At 37.1% G+C, this 24641-nt stretch overlaps 2 protein-coding genes across 2 annotated transcripts; both read left to right on the forward strand.

Moving 5' to 3' along the window:
• The first annotated feature begins 278 nt into the window (after positions 1 to 278).
• Positions 279 to 11980, forward strand: LOC106962788 (ethanolamine-phosphate cytidylyltransferase-like). The gene is made up of 13 exons (XM_015057409.1): positions 279 to 674; positions 5531 to 5619; positions 7306 to 7467; positions 7536 to 7602; positions 7710 to 7794; positions 7876 to 7917; positions 9063 to 9195; positions 9672 to 9754; positions 9865 to 9942; positions 10017 to 10082; positions 10170 to 10235; positions 10323 to 10411; positions 10782 to 11980. The coding sequence occupies exons 1-13, from the start codon at positions 526 to 528 to the stop codon at positions 10894 to 10896; spliced, it is 1224 nt and encodes a 407-aa protein (XP_014912895.1). The 5' UTR covers positions 279 to 525; the 3' UTR covers positions 10897 to 11980.
• A 388-nt stretch (positions 11981 to 12368) lies between these two features.
• LOC106962780 (guanine nucleotide-binding protein G(o) subunit alpha-like) lies at positions 12369 to 24498 on the forward strand. The gene is made up of 10 exons (XM_015057398.1): positions 12369 to 12527; positions 12824 to 12959; positions 13035 to 13126; positions 13219 to 13311; positions 13985 to 14145; positions 16977 to 17105; positions 18693 to 18822; positions 18922 to 18993; positions 23532 to 23619; positions 24155 to 24498. Exons 1-10 carry the CDS (start codon positions 12489 to 12491, stop codon positions 24343 to 24345), a joined length of 1131 nt encoding a protein of 376 aa, XP_014912884.1. The 5' UTR covers positions 12369 to 12488; the 3' UTR covers positions 24346 to 24498.
• The last annotated feature ends 143 nt before the right edge of the window (positions 24499 to 24641 follow it).

Genomic DNA, 24641 nt, shown 5'->3' on the forward strand with positions numbered 1-24641 from the left:
AACATATTTTACATCCACGATAGATAGATAGATAGATAGATAGATAGATAGATAGATAGATAGATAGATAGATAGATAGATAGATAGATAGATAGATAGATAGATAGATAGTCACCTGATGGAGGACAACGTCTGTATAGTATATTATGTAACGATGTGTTGGTTGGCTTTGCTCTTTAACTTCCGTCAAGTGAAAACAAAGAGCCACGTTTCAAATTTTTCAAAATAAAACTCTCGCCCAACAGTCTTCCTCTGCGGTGCTCCGCCGGCTTGACGCACCGTGGACCGTGCGTCTATGCGTCGCCGGTGGAGGAGGCGTTGGCGCATCACACCACTGCCGCTTCTGCTGCTTCTGCTTCTGCTGCTGCTGCTGCTGCTGCTGCTGTTTACTCTCAAAACCGGGCCGTCCTGAACAGAGACGGGAACTGTCACCTCTACCTGCCAGGCTGCCTGTAAAAGAAAACAGAACCGACCCGCTTACGGCAAGGTGCGCGTTTTTATGCCCCGAAACAGAGCCGCCTCAAAATGATCAAGAACGGTCACCACCAACACCACCACCACAACCTCCACCAAGTGAGCGCAGCTGCGGGGAAAGACGCAGGGACGACCCCGGCCGCGGCGCCGTGCAGTCCGGAGAAGAGGAGGCGAAAGATACGTGTGTGGTGCGACGGCTGGTGAGTTGCTGATTGGACGTGTTGATTGGTGTGATGAAGATCTCACCGCGCTGTCCCCAGCCTTTGGTTCTTGTTTGAATGAAGCAGAAGTTGTCACATCGGGACAGGCCCGCTCCATGCAGGCTGCAGGAAGCTGCTTAACACCTTATCAGCTCAGCGCAGGCAAAACTTTTAATACAGTATTCTGCAGCAGATGTCCTGGATCTGTTTCTCACGCGGCGACGGTGTGATATGATGCAAAGCAATCATAACACACCTTCTTAGCAAACACCGTTATAAGAAAAGATGTATTATTTCCTGCTGCTACTGCCCATAACTGAGTGTTTTGAATTGATCATAAAGTGCTTATTAAGTCAAAATAGCATCATTAGATTTGTACAAAATGAATAAACCTGCTTTACAAGATGCAGGAGTTCTCATGTAAAAGTACAAACTTGTATTTTTTTAAGGTGTTTATTATTATTTTATTTAGTACTTTAAAGGTTAAGATCAGCACAGTGTCTATATTTCATCTACTAGCAGTTTTTTTTTTATTGAGCATTTTAGAAATAAAACATCACATCTTCATGATGATTCCTTATATGACTCTTGACATTATACAAACAGATTGCAGTTGCAATGTATTTAGTTCTCACCTAACACAACACTTCTAAAATGAACGTATTATATAGTTTCGCTGTAATCTTCCAAATTGCACGAAAGACCTAGGCACTAAGCAAAAATACATATTTGCCCAACTTTTAGTTTTGACGTTTGCTTAAATTTTCCAAGTTTTCAAAGTTGCAGATTTGGTCTTCCAGCTCCAGACACAAATGCAAAGAAAATGTTTATAAATTAAACAGACAATCTTACAAATATCTATATAGCATAATATGGTTATAATGGATATTGTCAAAAGAAATCAGTGCCTGATTTTAGAAAAAAAAAATGCTAGTTATTAGTTATATCTAAATAGTTGTTGATTGGACAGGAGATAATTAAGACAAAGATTGGTCCATTTCATCATTTGACTTTGCTTTTTGGAGCTGCTGGTGAGTGTTTGTATCTATTTTTTTTTTTTTTTATAACCAAGGTTGTCATCAAATTTCCTCAATTACTGTCTCTTATGAAATCCTCTTGTTTTCACACATCCAAACCAGCAGCCTGTAAATTGTCAGGTTGCAACATCAACCATGACACGGCTTATCTTGAAATAGATAGTGCTGAAAACTGGGAGTAACCTCAAACACACATCCACCACACTAAATATAATCTTCCAGCATGGCAAAACAGGATAATAAACAGTCACACACGTTATTACACAAACACAACAGTGTTCTTTAATATCATGGCCTTGTCACATTAGGTAATATCCGCCTTGCTTTTTAATGGTATGCCAAATTGCTTAAAGTGCATAATTCTCCAATGCCGCCTTTCTAATTACATCTTTTTTATTCAACCTTTACTAAAGTAAGAGTTTAAAATAAGAACAGATTCTTGTTTACAACAACAACAACCCGAGGCTGTGATATGTATGTTTGGATTTTCAGCTAAGCAAGGCTATGTTGCTCATAAATCATTCTGTTTCTAGGCACCACAGAACATAAAGAAAACACCTTGTGAAGATGTTGGCTGAAACTGTTAAGAGAGAGTCATTATCCCGTGGAAACAAATCCCTCAGCTACGTGGACTGAAAGGCCACTCAGCAGGAAGAAGCTATAGGTGCCAAATCAACACAAAAAGCCAAATTACAAAATCACAGTTTGCAAATGCACACAACGTTGTGGATTTTTGGAGACACGTCTTGTGGCTTGGAGCTAAAATCAACCTGCTTGCTCAGAATGAAGAACAGAAGAGTTGGAAACTCGCAACCTTGAGAAAATCATCCCAACTTTAAAACGCGGCGATGGCAGCGTCACGTTTTGCAGATTTCTTTTGCTGTAGAACAGACAGTTTTGACGCTGGGATTACAAACCTGATTCAGTTACGCCAGTTCTGTGAGGAGGGGATGAGACAAGTAAGGGAATGTAAACTTCTGAGTTTAAAGAATCCTTTGGATTTCACTCTTATTCTTAACAAATAAGTTTGGTAATCCTAAATCTGTTTTAGGTCCCGTTTTCCTGAAAACAGGAAAACTGAAATCTCATTTAATATTAGACATTATGTCAGTGCAGATATCTGGTTTCACCTGAAAGGGTTTGCTCCCCTTAGCCACATCCTCTGTCATTACACAAATCTATATCACATGGTTTCCTTTACTACATTAAACACTCAAATTTCTACAGCTTGGAAAATAGGATGAGACAAGGATCTGGCCAAACTACTAAATTAATAACTAATCCACTTGCCTTTTCTTTGTTAACACAAGGATTTATTTTTAAGTGTTCTGCCAGGATGGAGAAAAGGCTGGTTTAACTTCACATGCTGAAATAAAACTACAACGGACCGCAGCATTAAACCAACTCAGCAGCTGAATACTAACGTCAATTGAAACTTGTGCTTTGAATGATCAGAAAACACATATTATGACGTTGCTGTATCAGTCGAGACTATTTTGTTTGATCTGATCTTATTTGATTTAAGTTGTTTCCTTTTACACTTGCTTTAAAATTCAACTGCTAGAATATAGGTATCTTTTTTGCTTAAAAATCATCCGAGTTCCTTTTCCTTTATATTTACTTAAAAAAAAAAAAAAAAAAAAAAAAAAATATATATATATATATATATATATATATAGATAGATAGATAGATAGATAGATAGATAGATAGATAGATAGATAGATAGATAGATAGATAGATAGATAGATAGATAGATAGATAGATAGATAGAACACTGAATCCCAGCATAAACCAGCATTTAAATAAAATCCCCCAGTTGACTCATTTGCAAATGAACCAAAACTTTTTCAAACCCGACCCCTGATGGACACATCCTGCAGCGACTGAACAGATGTTTTGAATATCTGCGCATGAAGACCAGGATTACGGTGGCTTTCTCTCGCAGAATTCCTGCTGTTCCTCTGTGGCTGCATATCTGCGCTTTGACGGCATGTCGCGGAATATTTGGGATGCCGGAATATTAACCGGTGGGGTGAGCATGCAAAGGAAGCCAATGTCAACAGAGCTCATGTCATTAACCCCCCCTTAGCCCCATCCAGCGCACACCTGCTAAGGCCTCCGAGCAGATTGACTCCTTCCCGCCTCGCTCTTACTAGTCCTTCAATCCCTTGAAAGGAAATTTCCTATTAAGTCACAGCTTTCATTTTTCTCACTCACAATACGTGGCACATTCTGTTCCTATTAGTCAACCTGGTTAAAGGTCTGCTGTCGGAGAAGCATCATCAACCAAGCGTGCAAAGTCCAAATCCACAATCTCCTGTGGTGCTGTAAAGACTCAGCCAATAAGCAGCGCTTTGCTTATTGATTCAAAGCCTGTTATCTTCGATTACTGGAGACATTAGACCTTACTGACTGAAATCCTGCTGTTGTCGTTTGCTGTTTCCAAACGGTCCCCCCCTCCTCCCCCGCGTCGCGTGCACATATGTCTGCAAAGCCTTTGCCCTCGAGAAGCTTAGGTGCCACTTGGGTGTCTGTTGACAGGCTTCTCTAATTAAAATTTCATCATCCCCACAGTGATACGCTCACAATGCTTCCCTGCTAAAGAAATACAGGGAGAGGAAGAGGGCCACTTGTTGTTGGGCATGGTGCAGGAACAAACCCCGCACACAGAAAGGCCTTATGTAACTCAGGGCCTTTCATTCAGTCACCTCCAAACGCCTCTTGGCCCCCTCGGTCACCTCAGAGCTCCTGGATCTCGTTCCAATGGTTCGACAACACAGGGGCTCATTGCTCACTGTTACTCTGGGTAACAAGCTGACTTTCACCCAAAGTTATGATTTAAAAGTCCACTTCGAGTGTCGATGCACTCTACAAAAAAAGCGAAGCCAAGTCCGTTTGCAGCAGGACTGGGCGTCGCAGCGGTCGGTGCAGCCGTCATCAGTAGGATCAGGGTCTGGAAGCGCCACCAGGCTCTCTTACTGTCTCTGCTGTGTTTGTAATCTAATAGTAATAGTGTTGTTTTCCTATCCATGTTTCTGAGCATGCTATTTATAGTGTTGTTCACTGCATGCTGAAATAAATCAAGAGGACAGAAATATGCGCAATTATCCTGCTGTTTTTTTTTTGTTTTTTTTATTTTCCACTACACAAATCCTCACCCAGAGAGAAGAGAAAAAATGAATATTAGTGTGATGTAGGCTGAGAGCTTTAAACAACCTCTGAAGGGAGGCTAACACCCATCTGTTCTGTTTCTTTGTGAGATTACTGTGCTACACTCTCGGTCTCTTATCTGTCCTAATCTAATTAACTGGAGACACTATCATAGCCGAGGATAAACGAGCAGAATGGAAGGAAGACAGTTCATCACACAGGTTTGGGTTTAGGTGCTTTTTCTAGTCCAGCACATTATTTACTTGAGTCAAAAAGTGGAAGTCGTGCATTAACCATAGCTCCACAGTGATGCATTTCAAACGTTTCTTTCTTTCGTGGTTATGGTTTCCAGCTAATGAAGTTCAAAAATAAGTCATCAGGAAACCGAACTGTAAATCCAGATGTTATGTTGGGATCGTGTTACGCTCTACGCAATCATGAGGACCACTGCTGACAACGGCTGACAACCTCTGCACAAGACGCATTAGCTAAAGAGTCCGACTGTTCACAAGGCACTGTATCCAAGGTTTTACTGGAAAGTTGAGTGAGAGGAAAAAGTCAGAAAGAAAAAAAAAGCTGCCCAAGAGACACATTCTGAAAAATTTAGGAGAAACTCTGGTCTTCTATCATGTCTTACTCCTTTCTTCTTGTGTTTTTTTCCACCTTAGCTATGACATGGTGCATTATGGCCACTCAAACCAGCTGCGACAGGCCAAAGCGATGGGAGATTACCTCATCGTTGGAGTGCACACAGACAGTTAAGTCTTAAACAAATGTAACAGATACTTAATTTAGCATAAAACTGCATTGCTGCACTGCTGAAGCGTGAAGCCCTCGATTGTCGTGGCTGCTCAAGCGTGTTGGTCCAGAATAGAACAAACAGTTCCTCTGACTAAACCACATTGTGAGTGACAAACCCAGAGAACAATTTGGTGTTGTTTCCTTGAAAGCCATTGAAATAGTTCAGGATTTTTGAAGTGTGGTTCATCTGACTTTTAGTCACATCAGTGTTATCTCTTAAATGTGGCATATTTAACTCAATATGAAATAAATAAGCACAATAGTTACCCAGAGTTTTCATTCATGCCCATCGTGGTATTTGCAAAATTTGTCTCCCTTTGACAATTTCTTGACCTTTCTTTTCAGACTTCATCCTCTGGGTCATGGCCTTTGCTCGAACAAGGGGCATTAAGTAAGAAGGCAAATATTCTTGATGAGCTGTAAAGGTCCCGTCATTCACCTCCAACTGTTTAAACACTGGAAGAGAAGGATGTGCGACCCAGATTGCTGTTTATCTAGAAAAGTAGAAACTTATTCCACTTTTTTCACCCTTTTTTGGTACAAAATTTTGGTACTGACCACGCATCAGTTTGTACCCACCTTGGGAGTGTTTTGTACGCATTTTGACAACATAATGATTTATCATAGCAGTCTATCTGGTTTTATGAATCCAATAAATAATAAACTATCAGCAAGAGTTCTCTTGGTTTGATCAAGGTTAAATAAATCTGCCATATTTATTAGTCATCTGGGCAAGAGGGGATCAGAGATGCAATCAATACAAACAGAGTATGAAAGAAAATATAGTTATTCATCAATCGTTAGTAATACATGAATTCATGAAATTGGGTCAGTTGAGAATCAAATCGCAAAAAGAGGGAAGCATACAGGTGCAAATCAGTGAAGGAGCCAACCGACCCAGAGCCTACACAAGTAGGTCAAGAAATGAAGTAGCTGACCAAATATCAGCTTGACTAGCAACAAACTTGTGGGTTGCAACAAAGAGAAAAATGGCAAAAAGGTCTAACATTCAGCACAATGTGTATCTAAAATGTTATATACTGCACTATTCTAAGTTTAATGATCACCATGCCACATTTTGTAGCAGCAGTAAGAATAATTGTTGCTTTTCTGTTTTCAATAAAGCAGTCAGATCACGTTGCGCAATTTGGTTTAAACTCTTTGTGGAAATACCATGCATTAAATGGCGTTGTTACTTTTACTTATCGCATAATCTCTTGGCAGCCTACAGGAGGAAAAGTGCAATGTACTGTTACATTTAATGTATTAGAACATGTGTTCCATTGAGACTCATTGGTGAGATTAAAAGCACCTTTTGAAATAACCTTTAGGCGGATACTTTTCATTAAACCCATGTTTCTGTATGAATTTTTATTGGTTTGGTGTAATGTGCTAGCCTAGATGAGTTGTATTTTTCAGTAATTGTAAGCTGGAAATCATAATTAACACAAATAAAGAACTGAAAACATCTATATAATGTGTTTAATTTGGTAAATTGAGTTACTGAAATAAACGAACCTTTCAGTAATATTCTACTTTGTTGTAGTCAGCTTCTCAAAACTGAGATTTCTGCTTCCATGTTCACCTAACCCAGGCGTATTTGCTCAAGTTTTTCTTAAATTTCTTGCTTTATTATTTGAAGGTGAGATTTCAAAGCACAAGGGTCCGCCAGTCTTCACTCAGGAAGAAAGGTACAAGATGGTGCGGGCCATAAAGTGGGTGGACGAAGTGGTGGAAGGAGCCCCTTACGTCACGACCCTCGGGACGCTCGACAAGTACAGCTGCGACTTCTGTGTTCACGGAGGTACTAAACGCTCCGTTCAGATACATGTGGGACACTGCGTTAGTCCTGACTCTGTTGTTTTGTTCCAGATGATATAACACTAACTGTGGATGGAAAAGATACATATGAGGAGGTAAAGAAGTCAGGACGCTATAGGTGAGTTGTTTTTTTGGGGGGGCTTTTCTCTGTCAAACACAGAAGAAAGTCAGGCTGGGCTTCTCTGTGTGCTTGATTAACCTGCATGTTACACTGGATTGTTACAGAGAGTGTAAGCGAACGCAGGGAGTTTCCACGACAGACCTTGTTGGCAGGATGCTTCTGATGACCAAAGCACACCACAGCAACATTGTGGGTTTTTACTGAAATTATGTTTTAACGCCCTAACATGAGCAATTTTGCCAACTTTTCTGTTTCATTTTTTATTTTCAGGACAGCTCAGACTACCAGCAGCACACAGACAACTTTGGAAAGGTTATTTATTTATTTATTTATTTATTTATTTATTTATTTATTTATTTATTTATTTATTTGCAGTGCTCACCTTCTTCCTCGACTGTTTTGTCATACAAGCAGAAAGTAGTTGGCATTTTCACCAGATGTTAGCTGATATTAAATAAAGGGCTTTGTTTTGGACCCGCTTACTAATCATTTAGTAGGCCTTGCCAGCAAATTGTGAATAGCACTTCTGTTCCTGAATGAGAAGAGTAACTAAAAGCCACAAAGCTTTTAGTCACAGGCAGTTAAGGGTCTCTTGACTGGAAGAACAACGCTGGTCATTTGGCAAGTGATGAATAAATCCATTCTGAATTTGCTGCCCAGTTCAGAGCTAGTCTTTTACCGGTTGCTTTTACTGCTCTCCCCACTAGGGGGCAGTGATGCTGCATAGAGATTACCTCTCTGGAAAAGCAGATGCAATAAATCAGATTAAACATTTTAGTTTTAAATCAGTTAGTCTTCCCAAATGTATTTATATTTGCTAAATGCCAGAATAAAGAGAGAGGGATTCATTAGAGATTTTTCAGAACACAAAATGTAATGGTTTACTAGCACTTCTTCGATAATTGATAGAATTTTATGCACCTGTCCATCATGAAGCAAAATACACCACAACTTAATGCTGCCAACAACAACATACTTCACAGTTTGGATGTTACTCACAAGCTTTCAACCTAGTCTCATCTTAACTCAGAACATGTTTCCAAAGACTAAGAACTTTGTTTCTATGTGCATCCCTGGCTTTTTATGTGACTTTTTGAGTGATGGCTTCTTTCTTGCACTGTGAATTTCTGCTTATCTTGGTACAGGACCAATTTCAATGTGGATAATGACACCATTTTTATTCTAATCATGATGATTTTTCTTACAGCAAATAAGCATTTGACATTTATAACTAGAGTATTACATCAGACAATAAAAATATTCAGATATCTCATAAAAAGTATGTTTAATACTTGCTTAAAGGTTGTTCCAAATAGTACTTTTAATCTCTTAGGTAAGCCTCATTGGAATGCTTATTCTAGTTTATTGGATATGGCTGTATATCAGAAGTTTGCCTGATTTAATTCTGCTCCATTTTTGAGTACTTATTTTACTTTTTTTTATGGTCATATGTTCAGAAGGGCCACAGTCCTTGGACAGGAGTATCTCAGTTCCTGCAGACTTCTCAGAAGATAATTCAGTTCGCTTCAGGCCAGGAGCCTCAGCCTGGAGACACCATCATCTACGTCGCAGGAGCCTTTGACCTCTTTCGTATCTTTTTATAAATTACAATCGATACTGCACATGTATCTTTTCATGCTGACTCTTTTAAGTCTCTAAAAAACACATGCGATATTTGTAAAATTACACCTCCGACAATATAGTCTGAAATAACGGCACTGAATTCATACCAAATAAAAAAAAAAAACCCACAAACACAAATCACACAACAAAAACCAAAAGAAAACAGCAATACAAAAACCTCCTTTTAACTAATTTAAAAAGGGAAATAGAATATAAGCGCAATCAAATTGATAAAAGACAATTTAAGCCCAGCAGAAAAAAAAAACAAATAAATACTGAACATAACATATCAGAATAAATATTCTCCTATATTTTGTTATGTTTTTGCTACTTTTTTTGCTTTGTAGCCAGTTAATATTAATTCAATATGTTCTGAATGTGGTCACTAAAACATCAGCTGCTTTCATGGAAGCCAATGATGTCCTTGATGATTCCTCTGCCAGACATTGGTCATGTGGACTTCCTGGAAGCGGTCCATAAACTTGCCGAAAAGCCGTACATCATAGTGGGACTGCACTTTGATCAGGTGAGACCTTTTCAAACCAACCTTTTGTTTTAATCTAAATGAAAATCTGGATCGGTCGTATTCCATTCGAAGATGCGCTAGCATGTCTGACACGTTCTCTTGTGTTTCAGGAGGTGAATCGTTACAAAAGAAAAAATTACCCCATCATGAATGTCCACGAGAGAACGCTCAGTGTGCTGGCTTGCAGAGTAGGCTCTTCTCCTTTGTAATCCAGTAATTTCCTCTGCATTAAATATATTCACGTATTTGTGTGGTTTTACAGTATGTTGCAGAAGTGGTGATTGGCGCACCCTTTGCCGTCACAAAAGATCTGCTGGATCATTTTAAGGCAAGTGCAAAAAAATAAAAATAAAACTCACCAAATTCTTGCTGCTGGGTCATTTATTCTATAATTGTTGTGTCTTTGTGTGTTCAGGTGGATCTTGTTTGCCATGGTAAGACAGAAATCTACCCGGACAAGGATGGATCTGACCCTTACGCTGTAAGACCTGACACATTTCATCATTCAGCAGTGATTATTTATGATTTTTTTTTTTTTTTTTTATGATCATTGTTGCTTATTTTCCAGGAACCAAAAAGAAGAGGCTTACTACGAACTGTAGACAGTGGGAACACTCTTACTTCAGATGCAATTGTGCAAAGGATAATAAAAAACAGGTGATAACTTTATCAGAGAGAAACCCTCTTTGATGTCCTTTTTTTTAACATAGCATGTATATATAAATGTGTATACACATTTGCTTTCCAATTTTCTCATTTTAGGATTCCAAATCTAATTCACAATAGTAAGCCAAATCCATTAATAAATAGGTCTTGCACAAAATTTTGCCTTTTTTTGTATTAGTTGTTTCATGAATTATCATTGCTAATTACAGATCATTATGAGGCTAAACTGTGACATTTAAATAATATAAATCTCCGAGAACAAATTGCACATCGTATTTTGGAGCAGAATTCCATCAAAGGGACGCACCGATTTATTCTCTCTTCTTTATTTGATTGTTTATGTTTCCTTTTGTTTAATCAGGCTTCTATTTGAGGCGAGGAACAAGAAGAAAGAAGCCAAAGAGATCGCTGTGATCCAGGCTATGAAGCGACAAGAAGAGGAAAAGACTAAAGGAAGATCCCAAGCTCTGCTGTAGACATGCACCGCCGTTTGTGGTTTTGACCTAACATTAGCAAGCTACATAAATATAAACCTCTGTATAGCAACGTCAACTCTTCGTAAGTGTTATAGCATATCTGGATAATATCAGCAGTTTTATAGTGGAAAGGTAACACACCTGCTGCTGGATCATTATCTGTTTGCGAGCAGTCAGATCAATCATAAGCTGGAACAAGGAACATGTACTGTACCTGTATCTTCAAAAGTCTAATATATACCTTTGGACATTTTAAACTTTTGTAATTTTATTGCCTTTTAACAAAAAAAAAAAGAAATGTTGAAGTTATTTTTGGCTTTTAGCACAAGAAGAGTGCAGGTTGGTGAAGTGGGACAAACATTTATTTATCTAACCAGAACTGGAAATCTTCCCTGGGCTGTTGTTGCTTTTTGCACAGCAATACTCCTAATCCTAACTAATCATCATCTGTATGTACTGTATCAACATGCATCAGGATTTTTACACTATAGCAGAAATCCGAGGACACATACCCTCGTGTTGCTGTTCAGTTAATACTCTTAAATATTTTGGACCTCATATGTTCCACACTCTGCACTGACTGCCCAAAAAAATCATGGGAAATGTTCTGTTTTAATAACAGAGTTGTTGTTTATTAATCACAAGTGCACACTGTTGAGACCTGAAGGTCATGCCTTTTGCGTGCATTTTTAAAAAAATATTACCACTGAAATTTATGAAATGATGAACTGTCTGCTTTAGCTTTGGTTTTCATTGCATGAATGGAAATTGATGACATTGTGTTGTCCTGAAGACAAAGTAGAGTTCACACTTCTCCTAAATCACGAGGAGTCTAACGTGGCTAGGAAATGGGGTCAAATAATATATTTTTTTTGTACAAGCATATTTTACTCCACTCCATTAGCTGCTGTAAACATGGTAGCGTAATGTTTCAAAAGCATAATTCATATTATTGTCAAACTGAAATGTAGATAGCGCTGCCTATTATCTATATGTTATTGGTCACTCGCTAAGGACATACTGTATAATGTAAAGTTGATCGGATTTACAGTATATTATTGCTAATAAAAAAGAAATTCTGAAGGATGGTTTCACTTTTTTCCATTCTTATCAATATTATATTTGTAAGAACAAATATATTTGTTCTATATAGATAGATAGATAGATAGATAGATAGATAGATAGATAGATAGATAGATAGATACACACGTCTATTGATATGCTGCAAAATTGTGATGAAACAACTTTTCCAATTGGCTTGAGTTACGTAATTAATACTTTTATATAAGTAATTTTATATAAGTATTGGACCATCTCCACACTGACTCTTGATATCATCATTTTTTTCATAAATAACGATCATGAGTTGAACATTTTGCACGTGAACACAAACAAATCTGGCCAAAACAAAATTGCCCATTTTGTTTTTTAGAGACTCACCTTTTCCGGTGTAACAGGCTTTTATTTTGACAGAATGCGGTACAAGTGTGTTCCTAATTAAGCAAATTAGCACCTCCGAGTTACGCTTGCTTGATGCCAGGAGAAATAGCAACAAAACAAAGTGTTGAGAAACGAAGAGCAACAACAGAGGGATGTTTCGTTGTTTAAACATGCTTCATCTGTCGCTGAAGGTACGCAGCAAAACTCTGTTTGATAAACGACTTCAGAAAGTTTTGTTTGAAATTTGAAATCAGGAAATAATTTTCGCTCTCCCATTCACTGTTTCAGAACACCTATTTTTCTATTCAACTAAGCACTAATTAAGTCCTATTTGTCAAAATATCTGTAGATGATTATTTAATTTTTTTTGTTTGCTTTTCTCCTGGAGATTTAGCAACAACAATAACAACAACAAAAAAAAAAAAACTATTTTGGTTATTTCAACATCTCTGGAATTGAAATGAAGACATGTCGCTGTTTCCGTTAGGTCTGCATGGGAATGTGCCTCCAACAGGATATCTCGGAGGAAACCAAGACAGCCCAAATAAAGAGCTCCACAATCGAGCAAGACCTTTGTGATCATGCCAGGGCCGAAAGGAATGTAATCAAAATCCTCATGCTTGGTGTGTATATGCTGCATCATTTAGCAGCTCTCAAATACTTTGGTTAATTGCTGCAAAACGCTGTTTGTGTGGCAGGAGTTGCAGAGAGCGGAAAGAGCACAATAATCAGACAGATAAAGATAATACACAGCCGTGGCTTCTCCAGCCAGGAACTTCTTAGTTTCAAGGTACCAAGCATTTATCACACTTTTTTAAAATGCTGGATAATTATTTTTTTCTTGAATAAAGATGCAAATGAAATGGACAAATGTTTTCAAAGCCTGCAGTGTTGGATAACCTCCTAACCTCTATGAAGATTGTTCTGCAAGGAATGGGCAAGCTGCGGATAAACCTCGCAAATAATAAGAACAAGGTGAGCCACAGACATTCATTCCTCTTATGTTTGGCTTTCACTGCACCTGCTTTCTATTACACTAGAGGGCCCTCTCTGCCTATGTGAAGCATGGCGTCCTCGTCTCATGAGCGGTACTTGTATAATATTAGATTTTACGAAGAGAAAAGAAGCGTTTGCATCCAGGGTGCGTTGCAACTCTTAGTTGTATTCTAGCTTTCAGTGAGGCTTCCAAGCGTTAATAAACAGAAATCATTAAGACTAGATAAGATTTCAGGTTTTGCTGAGCGATTTTGTTTATTTATTTTATTTTTATATACAGATTATCTATATTTCAGAAAGCTAGTATCTTATAGATTTATTGTAAATGGCATCAAGCATTTATCTCTTAGTCTTGGTGATTATGCTTTACAGCAGTTTTTCTTTTACACAATTTTTTTTTTAATTGATCTTGTATAGTATTCTTTAATTTGGTAAAGTTAATTTTGGGATTTCCATTAGCTGTAATCTAAAAATCATCATAATTATCTGATGAAACTAACATCAAAACTTAACCTCTCTCTGATAGTTAGAGATTTTAATGCACTATGAAATCAAATTGATCCTTTTTTCACTCCAGGTTTGTGCTGTCTGCGGTGCATCCCAGCATTATATTATTGACCCTGACTGTACAATGTTCCCAACCTTAAACCAGATCCAGGCCCGCTGCATTCTGTCCTGCAGCCAATGCTTGGGAGACGATCAGCAGCTGCTCCCTTTTGTGGCTCAAGCCTTCTGTGCCCTTTGGGCCGACCAGGGGGTGAGGGCCGCTGCAGCCAGAGGACACGAGTACGATCTGAACGACTCCGCCCTCTAGTGAGTACATCAACCTCAGGGCGATTTATATTGCACAATCCCCTTCCCAATTATGACTGACAGTGGAAATGTCAAGGGAAATTGCCCAGTAAGGAGAGTAGTTACAGTTTGTCTATAGAGAGCAAATGGTAAAAGCAGCACTGAGAATAACTCCCATCAGGAAATGATTTGCATGACATTTCTGGAATAGGAAGCTTAATTAGAACCACATCAAATAAAAATAAAAAATAAAAAAACTGTTTGCAGATATCCAGGTGGAGGAGAATAAGGGTGGAGTACATGAAACATGCATGAGAGACTATTCTTGTGTCTAATGAAAAGACGAATAGTGGCATAATATGTGGGGTTGTGTGTAGCTTGAGGTAAAGTGAAGTGTTTATGACTTAGCTGTAAAGTTTGCATTGCTCTGAAAAGTGATAATAAAAAGTGAGGAATCAATTTTACTTATTTGAGGGATGTCTCAAGAAAGCTACAACTAGCTTTTTTTTTTTTTTATCCCTTCTGTAGAAAATCACATCCACAGAGTAACGTCGGCATCTCCATGTCTTATCATGGAGATGGTGAGTTCTGGGCTGTGTGTAGAGTTATGCATTTGCCATGCATGGCAGTTTGTATGTATAGATATGTTGCTTTTTGGTCTCATCTGACATTAGCTTCTTGGTTTCTGTCTTTTGACCAACTCCAATTGGGACTTCAACATCTAACTACTTGCCACATTTTCATGAAAGCCTGTTTAATGAATGCACAACTAGATGTTTTCCTGCCGACACATTCTCTCACTTGAGCTATGGACTTCTTAAGTTGAGAGACAAGTTGGCTTTAATCAAGTGCATGCCACACCTTTCAGATTTGGTTTTCACTCCTCCACACATCAAGCTTGTTTTCCTCATAAGTCTGGTGATCTTCATACTATATGGCAAAATGTGGAAAAAGTGCTATGAATACTTGTAAAAAATACTGTTATTTTTCCCACATTTGTTCCAAAATGTTTTTGTCTGAACAGCACTTGTTTTTCTCCGCTCTGTCATTGGATCATGCAATAATGCTCTTTCAAGAGTTGTGTAAAAGCAGAGTGGCCTCCAAAATTTCATCAACACCTACCTCTCTGCTTTGTGCTCTGTGTTCAGTATTTTCGATGAGTGCTTTTGTGCTGCATCATTATGTAAAGAATGGAATATGTTTGCAGAAAAGCAATCTGAAATGTGCACTTGTCTTGTGCACACAATATTCGGTAATAAGCTGGACACCCGAGTGGCTGGCTATATGATTAAATATTGGATTGTGATTATTTCTTTAAGTAAAAGAAGTGATTTGTCTTTTTAAATAAATGTGGACTCGGTGGGCAGAATGAACTTCTTATCTTTGAGGCAACAGGGAGGCGATCAGTCAAGATAAAATCTACTCCGGGTGGTCAGACGGAGAAAGGACGGAGGTGTGACAGCTTCATTACTGGAACTCGATAAAGTCGGTTGCTGGGGGATTATATGAGACTCGCCTGTCTCTCTTTCAGTGATCTCACCTTGCTAGACCCGCCATTGATTTCTCCCTCCAGAAATGTTGGATTAGACTGTGTCGTGACACACTTGACTTCCCCAGGCACCCAAATGTGTAAAATGACTTCTCTGATGGTGGCGTGGGCTTGAAGTGAGCGGTTAATGTTGTTAAAAGAAAATATGTAGTTACAGTGCGTTATCTGCGGTTGTAAGGTGTGTTTACGAGAAGCATTCTAATTAAGCCCTACTATAAATGCAAGCCTCCAAGCCGTTTGGGATGTTTTAAATTGCAATCAGTTTGGAACAGGTTTAGCTTTTTCTCTGAGTCTTTGTAAAATTCAGTTAATATTATTTTATATAGTGTCAGTGTCAGAGCAAATGTCATCTTCATAGCACTTTATAGAAAGAAAAAATAAAACGGGTCCAAAGCATTCCCACTTCTATAGAAGTCGGTTCCAAAAAAAGTCTTGTTTGCAGAATAGACCGCAACAAATTCAGAGAAGAAATGTCATAGCTGGCCTCAAATATATGCATTTTAACATTTTCTGATGGATTTAAATGGGACACAAAACTGCAGTCTTGATTTTTCAAGTATTTCATGGGATCTTGCAAAACTTTCTCAGAATCTCAATTTTCGCAGGATTTCGATAGTCAAGATAGCTTTTTTTGTTGTTTGAGCATTTCCAGAAAAACCTTTGTTGTCTTGTCACAAATGATATTAAGTCACATCAAGTGATTAATGACATGATTCACATAAGACACCTGGAGGCAGAGTTTCATTGAAAGGTTTCAATTTTCACTGATGCTTCCATGAGATGAAATTTCAGTTTCTAAAGCATTTTCTTTTGATGCTTAAATACATCAAAGGCAATTCTCAAAATTCAGTTCTACAGTACATTATAGGGCTTTCCCCATTTACTTGTGTTGGTGTGTATGCAATCCTTAGGTATGAAAAGAACTAATTGTCTTGTGGTTAAGTGTGAAAGTACCATCATGACTCGGGGAGGTGATTTTTTTTTTTTTTTTTTTTTTCTGCTGCTTTTTTTTCTGCTATACTGTAGCTTGGAGGACATTGCTCCAGATTGAAATTACAATTGTTACAAAAGTCCTGAAAAAATATTGGCTGACAATAATTTTCCATCTTGTTTTTAAAAACTAAATCTTCCTTTGTTTTTTGTTTCATATGCTTTTTAAAATATTTTTTAAAGGCATATTTGTGAACTGATTAAGAATTGATAAAAAAAAAAATACTAGAACCAATGGAAAAAGAACAAGTTTACAGCTAGTCAATTTCAAATTTATTGTCAAATGTCTTCCTTTTTTCCTGGTCATCTGCAGCTTCTTTGAAAACATAAGTCGAATCATCTCGCCAAACTACATCCCCACAGAGATGGATGTCCTGAGAGTCAGAGTGAGGACCTGTGGAATCATTGAGACACAGTTTCAAGTAGATGAAACAATCTTTAGGTAAGACTTTGAAATAAATACTAAATATAAAAAAGCTTTAACCTGAAGGCGAGTGGATTTTTAAATCAATCTTCTAAATTTACATTGAGTCAAGCAATCCTGACTCTAAAATGGGGGTTAATAATCTTGAATAAGAAAATTTGGAAATTAGAAGTTGCATTATTAATCAAACAAGAACTTTAAGTTATGTAAATACAGTGGTGGAAGTGTAAGAGGGAGGTGTGGCAAACCTAAAAACTTGGTTACCGCAGCAGCAGTTTCAGCAAGGGACATTTAACTTTTTTACGAGGGGAGATGGCAACAGAATGTTAACTGCAACACTGTTTTACAAAAAAAGTGATTCACCAAACAAAACTGTCTGAATCGCAGAATAACCAAATATGTTGGGGTTTTTTTATCTTAAAGATGACTACTAAGCAGATGTTCAAAAGAGTCTGCCAACTGAAGAAATACCTGACCAAACGATCCGACTTAAAATGTCCTAAGGAATCAGTTAAACAGACAACTTAATCTATACCCACAATAATGAAAATTATAAATAAATAAAAAATAAACTTCCAGCTGTCTCTTATTGAGTTATTGAACCTCTGAAGACTCTCAGACTCCCCTTCAAGACATTTCAACAAACAGAAGAAGCTTTCAGTGGTGAACTGAATGAAGGAAACTTCCTGGGGGTGAATTGGACATTAAATATTGATGGCCTTAATCTTTCCAATTAGTCACAAAAAAATCAAATATGAAGTGTATCAGTAGACCACTGAAACGTTTCTTTTCAGATACCTTTTACAATGCTCTTTATCTACTTTCTTGGATAACATTATTTGTTTCTGTGGGCTGCAGGTTAGAATCCATAGAGAACTTGTGTGTGTGTAGTTGAAAATGTAATTTGAGAAAAAAAAGAATAAACAGTAAGAACTCTTGCTGTAAACTTGATGAGGCTAGTTTATGGATCTAACTCTCTCTTTCTAATTTTTCTAATATATCTGGACCAAAACATTTTTTTTCAGTTAAAACAGTCAAAAACTCAAAAGCCTAATGTTGGCCTTGCTCTCATTTTGGTATGAAAATACTGTTGCACCTTTTGCTCATTTTGTTGAATTAATAATAAATCAAGCGAAGTTTGTCATAAAATGACAGGATCTCATGTTTTAAATTGGTAACTCAGGAAAGCTGCAGTGATTATTCTTTTCTCCATCACTTCAGCTACTGCCGTCAGTTCAGTTAACACTTATCCTCCTCCAGCTTGGTACAACTGACTCAGAAGATAAATGCCTCGTTGCTGGTGACATGCGGCAATCTTGCACCTGGAGACTCTTTGGTCCAAATTGAAACTCATTACCAATGTCACCCAGACCCTAAGGTTCACCGGGTGCCACTCTGTTGAAACGAATGTCTTCAGTATTTTGAATAGTAGTGACTTTTTATTGCTTTAATACTTGATCACAACTAAAACTACTTTGTAAAGAAATACTTTTTTTTATTCTTTCTTGTGCACATTAGCACATGCTTTGATGATGTCTGGAAAGTTTTCATGTAATTTTCAATCTTTTTTTTTTTTTTTTAATGTTATTTCTTGTCTGTTGGCAGATTGTATGACATTGGTGGCCAACGCAGTGAAAGGAGAAAGTGGCTGAGCTGCTTTGATTCTATTCATGCCTTACTGTTTGTTGTGGCTCTCAGCAGCTATGATCAGATGTTGTTTAAGGATCCATCAATGGTATGTCATTAAACTATATTAGCATTTGATAATTATATGGATTTTTTTTAAACCTTTTTTTCTTAGCTTTATCTGCCGGACCTTATTTTCTTTTCTTAGAACGGACTTCAGGAAAGCCTCGAGTTTTTTTCATCAATCTGCACAAACACAGTCTTCAAGAAAACTTCCCTGGTAAGTTTTTCTTTGTGAAATCTGAAGAGTGTGATAGATTTAAATTTAACCCTCTACATTCTGATGCAGCTAAATGAAATCCAGAGTGAACAACTTTAACAGAAGTCACCTGAAGGGCAGTTTATTCTTCTGCAATGTTATAACACATATTCTTTGTGAATACCTCAGAAGTTTAATGGAGAATTATGAAGACTCAAGAACACATCCGACAAGGATAAAGTTAAAAGGTTTAACACACCGTTGCATTTAAAGTTATTGCCTTTTAAGTCTTTAATTGTGCACTGTACAATCTATTGTGTAAGACACAGCTACTTTCTCTAGTTTTGCTAACCTACCAAAACTAGATTCCACTAAAATGACTAAGCACGTAGAGTAGTAACCAAGAAGCAACCAAGACTCTGAAGCAGCTGCAGATATCACTTTCTCAAGTGGGAGTTGAGATTACGTTGATTAGTCATGTACGCCACATATCTAGCCTTCATTACATGCAGTTTTCCAGTTTTCCACAAACTATATGTAGGTCACTGCAAGCGCGTGGGAGAAAGGGCTCTGATCAGACAACACCAAAAAGAAACCTTTGATGAAACATGAAAAGTTTTATTCGTGGCAGAAAATGAACACCGCAAAGCAACTTGAACATGCCATCCACACTGCAAAAAAATGGAGTTGGCAGCATCATGGTGTGGCAACATGCATAGAGCATGATCAGAGTTGATGGGAAATGTTGAAGAAGAAAGGCTTTTGCAGGCTGCATGGAACTTGGTGCTGGGATGTTGGTTCAACTTCTAGCAAAATAACCTGATAATAAGACCCTTTATTTTATTGTGTGTTGAGCCAGGGGAACACCTTACCATTCAGGAGTTGAGATTACACTTGGTAATCAAAGCATAGTACAGGTGAAAGTGGCTCAAAGTCGAGATCGAAATCCAATAAACAATCTGTGAAAATTGCTGATCAGACGCACAATTAATCCAGTTCGATTTAGCTTGAGCTGTTTTGCAAGGAATGCATGAAAACATCAGTCTGTAGATGTGCAGAACTGCTTCATAGCCCAAAAAATTGGCAGGAGATGCAAAGATTGATGGAAAAAGGTGGTTTTGCAAATGCTTGCCAGGGGATTTTAAGCAAATGTATGCTACATTTTTCAGATTACCATTTGTAAAATATCTTAAAACAACATATCTATTTATTTTTACTTTGCATTAATTTTCTACTTTGTCTGTCAAAATCTCCATAAAAAAAATGAAGTATAAATGGGAAACAATGATTTGTACCCTTACCTTTTCGAACCTCTTGCTCTCATGCTGTTCTAATATGACGGCAGGATAGATGCACTCATGGGCTTTTTAAGAAATCTTACACACTTTGTAAATGGCGGCCACAAAGCTTTGATTGCATCTGATGAGCATAATTGGCATACAAATTCTAGTTTGCTGTCACCACATTTAACAGCTGCTGTGGTTGTTTTCTGCTGACATACTGACAATGTGTTGCTTTGGTTATGAATAGAAATTGTTTGTTTCTGCAGTTCATCTTGAGATATATGGGGTAGAGTTTTGCCTTTTTAGCGTGGTCCTTTCTTTTTGTTTCTAGTGTGGGGAAAAAGTCAGATAAGGTCATTGGAAATAACAGAACTGTAGTGTGACTGGAGATTACTTGATATTTTATCTGCTATTTAAACAGGAACATTAATTTTATTGGGTTTGATGATCAAACAAGGCTTCTCTAAGGTAGTTTTAAAAATTATGATTAACCACACACACCAATTTTTCTTCTCAGTTATCCAACATATGCATAATTTCAAGACCTTATTAATTCACTGATAAACTAACGCAAACTCCACCACTTGGAGACCAAGTTTTCATCCATGTTTTTAGTGTTGGATCTGATTTTGCAGTGCTGTTGACTTGTGAAGTTGCAAATGATTGAATCCTCTTTGGTGCTTGTTTGCTCAATTGCCAATTTGTGCCTTTGTTGTTTGGCCATTCTGTTCATGACTTGTGGTATGAAAAGTTCGCCATTACAATAAAATGTTTAGTACCCAGCATGAATCAGCTCTGGGAATGTTTCATATCTACTTTTACAACTGAAGTAAATTAATTTCCTATCTGCTCATAACGCCCTTAAATAATACAAACCAGTAAGACGTTTCTTGGTTCTGATTGGAACGGTCATAATCTTTTGGACCGACGGGTTAATTGGAAATGGTGTCCAGTCCAGGTTTATTTCTACAACATATGTACAACAATAGGCAACTAAAGTACTGCACTTAGTAATCCTCAGTAAAAAATGGTAAAATGAGTTGGAAAATTTCTGAAGAAATTTAAACGGGGCCTTCCAAAGTGTACCCGTACGTTGGAACCCAGAGTTCTGATGCTAAATATTAGCATCAATGATAAAGTAAGCTACAATGTACTCAATAGCATGTTGAATAACAAGGACTTACTGCATTCAGTATTTTAAAATTAGTGTATGAGCTAAAATTAGCCAAAATGCTAATGTTAGCCTAAATGCTGCCAGTGGCATGTGGGGTATAACTAGTACGTTGACTTGCATTGACTTCTTCCATTCAGTGTGCTAATAAATAATAAACATGGCTAATAAATAAACAAAATGGGTAAAAAGCTTATTTTAGGGAAAAGGATACTGCTAATGTGGGCAGTAGCTACATTAGCAATGTTTGTGCGAATGCCAATGCACTGCCTTCTGATTCTTACCTTTGCAAAAGTAAAAATCAGTTGTTTACTACATGGCACTTGTTTACCAGAAAAATGCACGTGTCTCTTAGCAACACAGTGACAACAAATATTGTTATTGTTCAAAAAACAGAAGATTTCTTCTTCTCTTTTAAAGTACAACTTATCTTCTACTAAACTACAGTTGTGTTGAAATATGCAGAAAGGTGAAAATGTGTTTTTTTTTTTGTTTTTTTTTGGTCATTGATGGTGAATATATACTGCTCAAAAAAATAAAGGGAACATTTCACTTTAATTTTGTGTGTGGCTCCAAATCCAGGCCTCCATTGGTTAATAAATTTGATTTCCATTGAAAATTTTTTGTTGATTTTTTTTTTTTTTGTCAGCACATTCAACTTTGTACAGAACAAAGTATTCAATGAGAATATTTCATTCATTTAGATCTAGGATGTGTTATTTGAGTGTTCCCTTTCTTTTTTTGAGCAGTGTATTATAAAACAGACATTCCACATAACAATAAAGATCTGATTTATACTTCGTGGCAGTTCGTTACCAGAAATAAATGTTCATTTCTTGACACCAAATTAATTGTTTATAAAACATAAGCTCTTTTGAAATACTGTTTATCTGCTTAGAAATAGGAAATTTACAGTTGGTAAATTTTGCAAAAAAATCAGATGTTTACTTCATATACTTGGTTACCAGAAAATACGCTCATCTCTTAGCAACACAGTAACAACAAATATTATTGTTCAAAAAAACTGGAGATTTTTTTTTTTGCACTTTTGAAATACTACTTATTACTTGACTACAGTTGTGCAGTTGGTGAATTTTTCAGTAAAGTTAAAATGCTTTTTTCTTGTCATTGTTGAATACATTATAAAACAGACATTAAACACAATAGTAAAAATCTGATTTATACTTCGTGGCAGATCGTTACTAGAGAAAAATGGCATTACCTCAATAAAAGCCTATATTTGCTCAGTGAAACAATTGGACTTAGTCTAAAGGTGCAGAAAGTGTTCAGAAAATATTATACAAATATGTAAGATTTTAGCATTTTTATGATTACCTGCTCATATTTCTGAAATTGCTTAACTAATAAGGAAAGTAAACTTTTTAATGGTTCAAGTTGTAGCAGGATATGATTTGTTTGAGATCAAAATTGGGAGCAATTTGGTGAAAGGCCCATTTCTCTGTAAGTGGTTAAAAAATAACCCTGTACGAAATTTGTAAACACACATGTCTGCATTAAAATCAATTTAAACATTTTGTTGTGAAGGCTACTCTTACAGATTTTTTTTTGTTTTTTTTTTTTTTGTTGATAAATTATCCCTGTCAGTTTATTTAGGGAAATGTAATGGCATAAAAAATAATATATAAATTTTAAGTGTGGTATTTTTGACAAAGATACCATAGTTAGCAACTACTGTTTATTTCAACCTGTTTTAGGGATTGGACTTGGTTCTACTCCGTTCTCCTGAGCTGTTACTCGGCACTCTTGCAGCATATTTCTTTTGAGAAAGTGAGATTACAGTAAACAGCCCTAGAGGCTCCACAACAAACAGATTAATGTCGACTGGCCATTTCATTCTCAAAAACTCACTTTACAGTTTGTCCACAGACTTTGGTACTGATTCGTCTTTCTAGCACAACCCATGCTTTGAATCGTGACTCAAGAAGCTATAAAGTCACAAATACAAATGGAAGTGTTGGAAAGTAAAGAAGTCAATTTCTATTCTGACCCATTTCAGTTTTTTGCTATGAAGTTATGACTGAAAACATCCATTTACATATTCGGGTCTTTCTACTGCTTTTTTTTGTTCTCTATATGTCTTATAGATTTTGTTTCTGAACAAAACTGACCTTTTCCGGAGGAAGATCCTGCACTCTGGGAGACACTTGAGATTTTACCTTTCGTGCTATGAAGGTACAGTAGAGGGAACAATCCAGATCATTTATATTTTCTCTGAATGTCTTATTCTAAAGCCATTTTTAGCATCTCATCTGATTTTACTGTGTTTCAAATTGATCATATTAGCTTCCATTTAAAAAACAAGTGACGCATTGAAAGCAGATTACAAGCAGAACACTAGTTTCTTCACAGTCCTGCTTTGGCCATGTCTGTTACTGAACAATGAAAGGTGTGAGAGAGTTGAATGATCCAACATTTGAAAGTTGCTTATAAATTCAGCACTTTGGATTCTTGCAACATCACCTCTGCTGGTGTGGTAAACAGAAATCTTTGTGCATACAGATTGAAATACATTGTTCATTTTATTTATTCGGTCTGGGTCATGGTGGTGCATCATTCCAGACTCATTGCCAGGGGTTCTGTGTGTCGGCATTATGTTTCATGTATTTGGATTTTGATGAAAAATATGTCAGGCAATGTCTTGTTGCATCTATTTTTCAGAAAGTGAATAAGCTGTTTGAGTTGAGACAAACTTATTTTGCCTGTCTAGGAGCAGACTGTGACGTGGAGGCTGCAGCCCACCATGTAGCTGCCGTGTTCTCGGCCTGTAACATGGCCTCGAGCAGACCTGTTTACCACCACTTCAGCACAGCCATCGACTCTGAAGTCATGAAGGAGGTCTTCCACATGGTCATTGATCAGATCATCAAGGAGAACCTATCAGCTGTCCAGCTGTTGTAGGTCTCCTCTACACTCTGTTTAGATGACGATTAGAGTGATTTTATATTTTATTTTAATGCTTTTAAAACAAAAGGCCATGTGACTGGCTAAGACAATTGTATATATGGTGCTGTTTTATTTCTAAATTATTTTAAATAAAGTTTTAGTCTCGATCATCTCGCATCTTCCTTTAATATCCATGCAAATTTTCTAGAAAAATAAACAATTATTGAGTTACCAAAGTGTCTTGGCTTCAATTAATGTTATTGAAACATTTAACTGTACACACTGCAGTTTTCTGTTGGTCATCCAGTCAT

The sequence above is a fragment of the Poecilia latipinna genome, unplaced genomic scaffold (genome assembly GCF_001443285.1).
Source record: "Poecilia latipinna isolate Pla-1442-1.1 unplaced genomic scaffold, P_latipinna-1.0 Scaffold1460, whole genome shotgun sequence".
Lineage (NCBI taxonomy): Eukaryota > Metazoa > Chordata > Actinopteri > Cyprinodontiformes > Poeciliidae > Poecilia > Poecilia latipinna.

Coding starts and splice junctions, on each gene's coding strand:
- LOC106962788 (XM_015057409.1), top strand. CDS start 526: ATGATCAAGAACGGTCACCACCAACACCACCACCACAACCTCCACCAA. Junction 9,755..9,864: donor TGGGACTGCACTTTGATCAG/GTGAGACCTTTT, acceptor CTTGTGTTTCAG/GAGGTGAATCGTTACAAAAG. Junction 10,083..10,169: donor ATCTGCTGGATCATTTTAAG/GCAAGTGCAAAA, acceptor TTGTGTGTTCAG/GTGGATCTTGTTTGCCATGG.
- LOC106962780 (XM_015057398.1), top strand. CDS start 12,489: ATGTTTCGTTGTTTAAACATGCTTCATCTGTCGCTGAAG. Junction 12,528..12,823: donor TGCTTCATCTGTCGCTGAAG/GTACGCAGCAAA, acceptor TGTTTCCGTTAG/GTCTGCATGGGAATGTGCCT. Junction 14,146..16,976: donor CTGAACGACTCCGCCCTCTA/GTGAGTACATCA, acceptor GGTCATCTGCAG/CTTCTTTGAAAACATAAGTC.